The sequence below is a fragment of the Heteronotia binoei genome, chromosome 3 (genome assembly GCF_032191835.1).
Source record: "Heteronotia binoei isolate CCM8104 ecotype False Entrance Well chromosome 3, APGP_CSIRO_Hbin_v1, whole genome shotgun sequence".
In the NCBI taxonomy this organism is placed as follows: Eukaryota; Metazoa; Chordata; class Lepidosauria; order Squamata; family Gekkonidae; genus Heteronotia; species Heteronotia binoei.
The window spans coordinates 132,085,362-132,096,832 of NC_083225.1; the positions used below are offsets into that span (position 1 = coordinate 132,085,362).

The window sequence follows — 11,471 nt, forward strand, 5'->3', positions numbered from 1 at the left end:
GGAGTTCAAAGTAGTTTCACTTTCCAGCATTTGTATGGCCAATTGAAGCTGTTGCTTGCTGGAGTTTTCTCCTTGCAAATAAAGGGTTGATGCTTTGAGCCAACTTGTCTCTGCTGAATGAACCTGAGAACTGGTGCCTAGTGAGTACTCTAACCTGGGAACCCACATCCAAAGGGGGATATTACACAGGAGAGCCATTTCCAATACGAGTAGACCTGGGAGGATGGAGAAGCTTGCAATGTCCAGCCATTTCATGTTTTCCTAAGCTCATAGCATTTTATATTTCTAGTTTCTGTTGTGATCCTTGTGCTTTTTCTTGATGCTTTATTTTAAAAATTGCATTGCCAAATCCCCTATTGCCCCACCTTTCAATTTTAAACAAAATATTGCAAGAGTTTAAATCATGTTTGTATTTCAAGTTAAAACAAACCTTTAATTGTGTTTGTCTGTATTCTTTATAAAGTTTATATCTCTGCTACCTGGCATTACATTTTATGACATGCATGGTCCGGTCTAGTCTCATGTCAGAAATAGCTGCCTTGAACTAGGTGGACCTGGGTCAAGGGAGTGGGGGAACAGATTTGATAACATTCCTTGAAATGGGAAAAGAAGGTTTCTTGTGGCTGGATACATCAGAGCAGACCTCTGACCTGAGGTCTAGGGAAGGTGACCATTTTTTCCCATGTGCCCAGCCTATAGGGCTGAAGGAAACTTGAAGGTAATGGAACCTGTTTCATCCTGTTTCATCCTGCACCTCAAAAAGGTCATTATCATGCCTCTGTAGAATAAAGACCTTTCTACAGTCAAGTATGACACAAGAAAGGTTCAATCATATGGCTCTTCTTCATAGACTCAACCAGATATATCAGGAAATTTATCTTAATGTTATAGCTAATGAGTTCATTCAAAGAAAATCAATTAGAACAAACACACTCAGTGTCATTTAAGTAAAGGGGTTTCTGAATTGTTGCATCTTAATAAGTGGATTGTACTTCGATGAGGCAATCTGTATATGTTTGTCACTAATCCTACCAAAACATGCCAACTATTGGGGTAGGAAAGTGAAGGGAAATTGGGAAGGATAGGTGGGATATGGCAGGAGAGGATGCTTGTGAGGAGCAGGAGAAGGGGTAATAGGGAATCAGAAGAATATTTGATTTTACTGTAATTTAAAAAAATGTTAAACAGTTTGCGTTTTTAATTAAAAGTTAAAAGTTGTATTTCAGCTGACTGAAGATTATTTGTTGAAGCTAAATGTGTTTTGCGAGTTGAACCTAAACCGCAGAAATTAATCATGCACAGGAATGCAGTCACTTCCCATAAACTTAATTCTGTGATTTTTATTAATAATTTTTTCTGAATGTGTTTTTAAGGTGGAATTTCTATGCAGTACGCTAAGAAAGCAAGGTATTTTATAAAATCTGAGGTGGCATAACAGTGACTTTTCTTTGAGGTCATGGCTATGGGCACTGTTCTGAGTTGCCTCAAAATGTACTTGTACTCACTTATGGATGAGTCTGAAGTGAGAAAAAGACTGCTACTACTCTGAAGTCTGTACATTACTCAGAAATTGAGTGCACAGCAACTGTTTTGTATTCTGTCCTAGCTCAGAGAGAGTCTTCAGTCATGCATTTACCAAATGAAGGAATCTGATTCTATAATTTAGTACAAAGTCACCCTTATGAATAAGGCAAAAAACTTTCCCCTACAGGCTTTTCTGTGCGTCCTTTCCTACTGTCAAATTTGTGACCACTAGTCTGTCCTAGTACATGGTATGTATATTTCCACATCTTAAAATTAATATTCTAAAAGAGAATTTCAAAAACAGGGCACAGCAGGAGACCACTGAGATACCACTATAACCACTGGCCAATTCCCACCTTTTCCTAAGTATGACCCAGCCCAGGGGCATTGTCACTGGGCCCTGGTTCTTTTACAGACCCAGCATAGCAACACCTCCAGCCCCCCCTCCCTTTGGGTCATTCGAAAGTCTAACACACTAGATCATAGATCCATCACTACCATGTCTAGATTTTTATTTTATTTTGAAGGGAGGCTATATAACCTTCTGTTTGCCTGGGGCAGCTCAGCTGACTTGCTTACATCATGTCTCCCAGCATGATCAGACAAAATCAAAACGGAGACAATAAGCCTACAATGAGGTGAAAAACATGATCCAAGACTATCCTAGGAGATGACCCCATTCTAGCTCATTAGCTGCACAGTGTCTCCTCATATACATATTAGAGGGCAGGAAACAGACCTTTCTTCCTTTAAAACATCTATTGTGCTAGTTATAAATTCTTGAATTATAGAACATGTAACCTTGAATGTTTACTGGATATGCAATTATCTCTTTCATGAAATCATAACAAGCTCCCTAACAGATTTATCTAAAATACATTTATCCTTTCATTTTTGAAAATATAGCACTTGCCAAATCTAAGCCAGATACATTCATTTGCGCCAGAAAGATGAGAGAACAAGTGAACTCCACCCTACTTCAATGTAATTTTAACCTGGAGAAACATTCAATTGAGATTTGCTACATTTGATAACCAACAGCTGATAAAGCCTTTCCAAAAACACTTTATCAACAAATACCCAAGAACACTGTATATTGGAGACACAAAGGGGACAAATGCCAATACACACACAGAGTCAAAACACACACGAGAGGTTATGTTAACTGCAGTATCCTCAGTGGTTTAAAAAGACAAAAGCATGCATAATACTGCAATTCATAAGAGACAATGTCTCAAGATCCTGAATGACCTTGATGCAAACTGACAGGTCAATCATGACAAAGCAGTGCTGTCTGGGAAGGTTCCCTCCTCCTAGACAACACATACTTGTCTGGCACAAGAAGTAGGAGGATGAGGGTGGCAGCCTAGAAACTGGGTAACATCAGAATTTTCATTGCACCACAGAAGGCATGTCAAAGTGAGTTATGCTTCATTAGCTTACTGTTAGGCTGAGTAGCCTTCTATTTTACTCTTCCTAGGCAACTGTTTGTATAGATAGTACAGTTTGCAGAAGCAGACAATGGCAGTAAAGAAAAAAAATCTCTCCTTAAAACGACTGCTTTGGAAGCTCCCTAGCTCTAATCATTCAACAGCTTTTCAGACACAAAGTTTCTGGGGGGGTTTTCAACTCCTTCCCAAAATCTACTTCTCTTGCTGTTAGTCCAAAACACTGTTACATAAAGGAAAGATGGGGAAGTAGGGAGGGACATCTGTCATAACACAATACAGAGAACACCAGTTTACAACGCAAGGGCAAAGGTCACCAGGATTAAAATGAATGGGAAAACAGGGGAAGTTGGAGCAAGAAAGTTTTCAGCAGAATACTTCATACTGATGTAGTCTCATGGACTTTAACAAACATATCACTAGGACTGGGCAGTAACCTTCCCTCTTAGTATCCCATTTCCTGCTTTGTCTTCAGTATCAAAACAAACTTTTCCAAACTAGAACAGTCAAGAAGTAGCTCAACAACCTCCAGTGGAATAACAAGAATCTGAATTCATGGGGCTTAACTCCAGAGACTGATTTCAATGTTACATCTCTGTCCTGGAAAATACAAAGAAAAGAGCAGCTTCAAAGCGCTGTGAGTTGACAGAACCAGGGCTACAGATTTCAAAGCAAAGGGTATGACTTCCAAGTGGGCAACCGTGTTGGTCTGAAGCAGCAGAACAAAGTAGGAGTCAAGTTGTACCTTTAAGACCAACGAAGTTTTATTCAGAATGTAAGCTTTCATGTGCTCTAAGCACACTTCATCAGACGAAGAATTAGGTACAGTGAGCAGTTCCAGTTAGACTTACGCTGTAGCACTTCGAGTGTTTATAAATTAAATTCAGACAAAAAATCCCAGTCACCATGAACAACTGTGTACTGCTCAGAAGCATAAATGTGTTGCTATTTATAAACTGTAGCTATTTACACAAAGGTAAAACAACCAACTGCTTTGCCTTCACTTGTAGGAAATACTTTTTTCCACTAGCTTGGTTCTTACCGAGGCATGTGTTGTGACAGAATACATTCTGAAGTACACAGAAAAGAACTCAGGCATACTCGCAATCATCCACAGGTGAAACGTGACTGCATTAGATCAGCAGCTCTCCCAGAAACTCAGTTTCAGGAGAAGTAGCAACAACAAAGACCTTGATGTGTTTTCCAAATAGAACAATTTCCTGAGTTGCAGGACTATTATAATCAAGCATATCTACAACAACAATATATCAAACTTCAACCTCATAAGGAATAAGCTGCTATTTGTTCAGAAAGAACTCAGCAGCAGAGCATAAACTTTGTACGCATAAGGCCACAAAATCACAGAACCACAAAACTGGAAGGGGCCAAAGAAGCCATCTAGTCTAACCCCCTGCTCAATGCAGGATCAGCCTAGAGCATCCCTGACAAATGTTTGCTCAGCCACTGCTTAAGGACTGCCAGTGATGGGGAGCTCACCACCTCCCTCAGTAGTTGATTCCACTGCTGAATAACGCTTACTGTAAAAAAGTTTTTCCTAATATCCAGCCATTGTCGCTGTTAATTTAAACCCATTATTGTGAGTCCTATCCTCTGCTGCCAACAGAAACTGCTCCTGCCCACCTCTAAGTGACAGCCCTTTAAATACTTAAAGAGACGAATCATGTCCCGTCAACCACCCCTTCTCCAGACTGAACATTTCCAAGTCCCTCAGCCTTTCTTCATAGGGCTTAGTCTCCAAGCCCCTGATCATCCTTGTTGCTCTCCTCCGTACCTGCTCCATTCTGTCCACATCCTTTTTGAAGAAAGGCCTCCAGAACTGCACACAATACTCCAGATGTGACCTGACCAATGAAGCATACAGGGGGATTAGGACATCTTGTGATTTGGATGTTATGACTCTGTTGATACACCTCAAGATGGCATTAGCCTTTTTTGTCACTGCATCACACTGGCTGTTCATATTTGACTTATGGTCCACCCATATCCCAAGATCTTGTTCACACACACTGCTACTAAGAAGTGTATCCCTCATTAAGTATGCGTGTTCCTCATTTTTGTTACCCAGATTGTAGAACTTGGTCCTAAGGCTACCAATTTTAATTCTTGTTAAAAATTTTCATGTAGCATCATTTTGTTTGGGGGTGGGGAGAAAAACAGCAAAATAATAGCATACCAAGTTTGAGCCAAGTGACAACTTTTAAGACCAACAAAGTTTAATTCTCAGTATAAGCTTTTGTGTGCATGCACATTTCTGCATGCATATGAAAACTTATACCCAGAATTAAACTTTGAGGACTTAAAGTTGCCACTGGACTCAAATTTTGTTGTCATGCTTCAGACCAACACAGCTACCCACCTGAATTGTAGATCCATTAGACTCAGCTGCCTTAGATAAGATAGCATCTTATCTGCTTTGGACAATAATGATTTGTCTATGGTCTTATGGCTGGATCGGCATTTGAATTCAAGTCTATATTCAATAACATCAAGTCTTCAAATTCAGTAGCATCAATTGGACAGCACCAGTTGTCAATGGACAATGCCACAGCATCTACAAACACCCCCTCCATACACATATATCCATCTAAAAGTTGTAAAGAAAATCTCCAAGAATTACATTGTAACAAATTGGGGGTGGGGGGGAGGCTTATGCAGAGACTTCCAAAATACTTTTTGTGCATATGTTCACAATACAATTTACAGTCCTTTGATATTCAGTCACTGGTTGGAGTCTAGTAATTCAAAAGAAATAGGAAAACTGTTCATAAAAGTCAAGGAAAATGAGCTCTATAACTTTCTACAAGCCTATTATATTCTTTGTCTTACATATTATACAGCAGATATTAGTATCAGAATTTGCACCCTTGGAGGAAGCAAGTAAATCTTAGAAACACAAACCTACTAGCACCTGGAAGCACATTAGTAGTCTCATTACAGCATAAAGATTATTTACAATACTTTACACTATTTCTCCCTATTATACAGTTGGTGTTATGTAGCAACACTTGCTTAAAGCGCTGAAACCAATGCATTGCCACATGAGGAAAAGAAACTCAGTAGTACCCTCTGAATGACACCCATATGCCAGATGAGACTTTTCAATCTTTGTGCCGCAGTTTTTCCCCTTGACTTCTCCAATCATTACACTCTGAGTTCTGTTTTATCCTCTCACTTTTTAAATTGCTGGTGTTATTCCTGCAATTCTAATATAATTTCAATATTTAGTTATTTAGAATATTTCTATGCTGGCTCTTCAGAATCCTGACCAAGGTGGCTTAAATTAGAAACCGCAGTTTTAAAACACAGGCAGCATAACCATTACCCTTAAAATACAGGCAGGACATTAAAAAGGTGATTAAAGCCCTTATTTAAAGCCTGGGTTAAAAGATGTATTTTAGCCTGATGCCTAAAAGAAAGTAAACGGAACCAGGTAAATCTCAAGGAGGAGGGCATTCCAAGGGCAAAGCACCACCACAGAAAATGCTCTGTTGTCACCTGTCTCACCTCCAAAAGCAGGGGCATAGAAAGCAGGGCTTGAGAGGCAGATCTTAACTGAGGAGCTGTATAGCATGGGAGGAGATAGTCCTTCCAGCACCCATAATAATACTTGGAATAGAATCACAGGGTTGGAAAGGGGCATGCAGGCCATCTAGTGCTCAGAGCACTCCATGTGTATTAACTTCTGGTAATTTTTATAAGAGCTCAGTAACACAGGTCATTTTTATCCTCAGTATCATCCTTTCCATGCTGTTGATGGGGAGTGGAGAAAAAGTCAGCCTAATGGCAGAGGCAACATTTGAACTGAAAACTTCTGAAATCTCATCTAATTTACAGTTGTGATCATTTACTGCTCACGGAACAAGATTAAACTTTTGACCCCACACTTTTTTTTAGCAATTTAAATTTAGTTGTCTACAGATACACTACCCTGAACAACTTTTGAATAGCTTAGGGTTTTTAAACACATCAGAACTTCCAAGACATTCCCAGATCTGCTTATAATTTAGATCAGTTTAGCATATCAGGCAAAAACATCTTGAGGAAACAGGAGCAGCCCTGTGAAATGGGGGGGGGGAGGTATATCCTCATTCTATATCACACATATTACCAAAAGCATTGATTTTGGGGATGAGAGTGAAGCTGACATTTCTGCAAAAGGGTTGACATAACAGGTTGAGAAAAAGAATTCAAATATAAGTGTTTGCTTTCACTGAAGCAATCAGAGAAAGGCATTGACAAGGCTGGCTTCTAATCAGGACACTGAATTGTTTTGAAAGACCATGGTCAGGTCCTCAGCTGTATTTCACTGCAAAAGACAGAACCTCTGGCAACAGGGAGCCCTCTACTGTTATGCTGCCATACTGACTTTAAAAGGAGAACTAGGAGAGCATTCATACCATATTAGGAATATGCTATTTGCAACAAAATTGCCTTTAAGCCAAGATGATTTAGTTCTCCAGCATGTAATGTTTACTCAATCAGCATTTCTCATTCATCCATGTCAACTCTCAGAATGCAATAGCTCCTGTTGGAAGGTTATGCTTCAAGATTCAATCCTACGTGCATAAACTTGGGAGTAATTCCAGAAAAATTTTCATATTAGTACAGCAAAAAAGAAAAAAAGAAAAAGAAAGGATGGTAGCATAATCTACTTTTGTGGACAACTTCTGCTAGAGTAAAATTGTGTAAATTATTTTCAGCTCTGCTAACATTTCTTACAGGTTCTCTCTTGGCTAAAATCAGAAGATAGAAGCAATCGTGTTAACCATTTTCTTACTGGTGACTACTTTTTTAACTTGTGAGTTACTGTAATTGTAATGGCCAATAGTTTACACAATAAATTTTACTGAACTGAACTACTGGTACTCTGTACTGGTTCATACCAGCTTACTTGTCAAATTAGAGTCAGTATAGGCCAGTTAAAATTTCAATTAGTATCCAACAGACATTTACAGGAGACTTTCAATTTTTATGAAATATGCTTCAAAATGTAATTTTATAGTATTTTGATCTAGTTTACTGCACTTTATTGTACATCATTTTTATTGTTTGTAATGGCCATTGGCCCTATGCAATAAAACTGAACTGAGCTACCAGCTTACTTTTAGCCCTTGTTTCTTAAGACTCTGAAGAGCCACACACAAGTGTTGACTTCACAAGAAATTGGCTTACAAGTAAAAATGCAGCACCAGAATATTATGCCCTCTGAAATCCATTCTGGGTTTTTTTTTTAAGTCAAAGTAGTTGTTGATAAGGAAAAGCTGTTTTCTGAGATGCCTTGTTCAGAATAACATTAATTTTTAAAACAGTCTTGCAAATAAGTATGGGCAGTACTTTCTCACAAAACGGTTTACCAGGTTGCCACTTATATACATCCACCTATCAGTGGATGTCTTGAGTGGTGGGACTAGAAAGCTATTCAGCCAAGGGAACAGTCACATGCCATGAGGTGGTAGGCAAGTAACCAGTTGCAAGGGTGCCTTAAACCAAAAGTGACAAAAAGACCCATTCGCTGCTTTGTGTATTGTCCTCCATACATTTATGGTTGATGGTTTTTTTATTTGTTTAAAATTATTATTTTACTTTGGAGCAGAGGAACTACTACCATCATAGCACAGCTCTTTTGTCTACTTTAAACCAGGTTTACCCCACAGCACACACAAAACGCTTCTGATTTATTCAACAAGTCAGGCTAATCACATAAATGTTAACTGAGACATATAGGGTGTTGTCATTATTTTGTACATGTTTAAGAGGGATCAAATACAACTGCTGCAAGTGCCTTCCATACAAAAGATTCTCGATATGCTTTGCAAAAATTCTCAATGCACTTTACAAAACCACACACATACATTCATCTCATCTACCAAAAGTAACTTTATGGGAAATGAACATCAGATGTTTAAACACATGCAAGCAACACTACAAATCTCTGGACAGATGGCAGTGAAGAGTACAACATCTAGAGCAGTGGTCCCCAACCTTCTTGGTACCGGGAACTGGCATCAGGGCTGGCCCGCCCACCACGGCCCCAGGGCCGGCAGGGTGGGGGCACCGAATTTCCCCCCCCCCGCCTCCTGTGGTGCTGCACAGCCTCACCGCCCCACCGTGCCCTGCAGCCTCACCACCCGCCCCTCGCAGCGCCTCTGCAGTGGTGGGCAACCCACTGAAGAAGCGGCCTGCCGGAGTTTAGCTCCGTCGCCCCCCCACCCTGCGCGACAAGGCTCGGGTCTCCCCTCCTGCTGCCTTCCCTCTCTCCCCGGCACTGCAATGCAGCATGGCACTCTGTCGTCGCCCTCCTTCCCCCCCTCCCTCAGATCGAGCAGAGTTGAAACTGGGCCTTTCCAGTTTCGATGGGGCCAGCGTGCCAACTAACACTTTGAAGTACGTGTGAGAGAATGCTTCTCCCCCCTCACTTCCGGTTCCAGGTACTTCAAAGTGTTAGATGGCGCGCTGGCCCCATCAAAACTGTTAAGGCCCAGTTTCAGCACGGCTTGGCACAATTGGAGGGAGGGAAATGATGGAGCACCGCGCTGCATTGCAGCACCGGGGAGAAAGGGAGGGCAGTGGCAGGGGGGTGACAAAGCTAAACTCTGTGGCGGGGGGCCGCCAGGCTTCGCGGCCCACTTGCAGACAGGCCGCAGCCTGGTAGTGATTCCCGGCCCGGGGGTTGGAGACCCCTGATCTAGAGAGTTAGTGTCTAGCTCCCCAAATTGCAAGTTTGCCAAATCCCCACCTCTGTTCTTGCCAAAATATTCCAGAAGGGTTCAATGATAGTTGATTAACACAAAAATAACCACAAAGTCTTATGGCGCATTAAAATTCTTTCAACACACCTATCTGTGGACCTATCATACCCTAAATAGCCTTTAAAGTGTCATATCACCTACTGCCTTTATTGCAAATGTGTGCCATCCATCTGCCGTGACCACATAGGAGCCAAGAACTTTTTTTATTTTCCAGCAAAGCTGGGGTGTCCAACCCTTCCATTAACCGCTGGCTCTATGCTACCTTCAACATTCAAATACTTCCTTCAGTATCATCACAAAAGATTGACTGAACTCTAGTCTGGTCAAGGTGTGTCTGTGCTAGATTCACATCCAGATACAATTCTGCTGAAGACACAACAGTAAAAGGACTAGGGATCATGCCAAAGTGATCATAACTTGCTGCACAAGGCATCAGCTGTACCATAATTAAGATAGTTAATGATGCAAAGGTAACTGTTTCCTCTTCTTCTTTGCTTCAGTTTCATCATTGGCAGACATTAGGGTATCTTTTTCAGAGGAGGAACACACAATTTCATCTACCAGTCGAAAGTATTCAGAAAAACTTAACACCTCTAGATAAAAGCAAGTCTTGATAAAAGAAAGCAGTGCTGAAAAGAGAAAAGCTAATGGTGAGTTAAACTTCCCAGTGCTTGCTGACAGAGACAGGCAACCTCTTACCCAGTAGCAGAAGAGATGTCAGCTCCAGCAGAAGGCACCTCATCTTTGTAAAAGGGAGAAGATAAAAGGACATCACTCTCTTTTTCACTTTCTCTCCTACTTATTCTTTTTATCTTCTGCTGTCAAACACCGCAGCTTTGTATTTTCCAGAAAAGAATATTTTGGTAGGAGTTAGAAACACTGGGGGCGGGGGGGGGGGGTACTAGAACACAAAAAAGTGAAGGAAGGCTTAGTGAGAGGCGTGGAAGTGTCCTCAGATGCTGAAGGATTATTCCAAACAGACACTGCTGCTTCTCCAAAGCCTGACACATTGCATTTTGCAGCACCTACTTTGATTTCTCCTACTCCAGCTTCCACAGAGCAACAGAAGTGTACTGCTCCCTTCTTGATTAGCCCTTCCTAGAAGGGGGAAAATGCAAGAAAATCCTTTCATCAAGACTTTGTTTCATGAGAACTTGAAGCAGAGACTTGTCCAGAGCTTAATAACTTGGGGCAATTAGCACAACTCTCCCCTTGAAAACTGTCATTTGTGTCCAAAGGTTCAAAGCCTTGCACATACAAATCAGTTCTGTAAGAGTCTTCAGCTGTTGGCTTCCTTAAATGAAAGGCAAAGCAGGGCTCAGCTCTTTCCTTGCCTTGTAGTAACTGTATCTACAGCTGAAGAAGAGATCCGTCTCCCCCTGGCTGTTTAACTCTCAAGGACGGGTCACTTAAGCAAGCAGAGCTGAGAGGCCCCTTCAGCAGTTCCTTCTGTTCAGTCTCGGTGCCTTGTTCAGGTGCTTACAGTTCACGCCTGCTTCTCCCTGGAAAAAAGGAGATAGGAAACTTAGGAAGCCCGGCCAGAGACCAGTATCGCTTCGTGCTATTGTTTAACTGACCTCGAGAAACCAAGCATGAAATGCAGGGGGTTTGTAGAAGAGCCAGTGCGGGCCGGACTGAAGAAATTCAGCTAAGCCGAATGAGCCGCAGCCAGCCTCCTCCCTTCTCTCCAAAAGACCCCATCTGCGCAAGGGGGGGGGGCGGCAGAGAG

At 41.4% G+C, this 11,471-nt stretch overlaps 1 protein-coding gene across 3 annotated transcripts in view; it reads right to left on the reverse strand.

Annotated features, from left to right (window-relative positions):
• Nucleotides 1–11,239, reverse strand: part of IGSF3 (immunoglobulin superfamily member 3) — a 173,396-nt gene extending 162,157 nt beyond the window's left edge. For all 3 annotated transcript variants that reach the window (XM_060234455.1, XM_060234454.1, XM_060234453.1), the window contains exon 1: nucleotides 10,442–11,239. In XM_060234455.1, coding sequence (XP_060090438.1) covers nucleotides 10,442–10,514 — 73 coding nt within the window. In that variant the 5' untranslated portion in view covers nucleotides 10,515–11,239. The remainder of the gene's footprint in view (nucleotides 1–10,441) is intronic.
• Nucleotides 11,240–11,471: the final 232 nt, after the last annotated feature.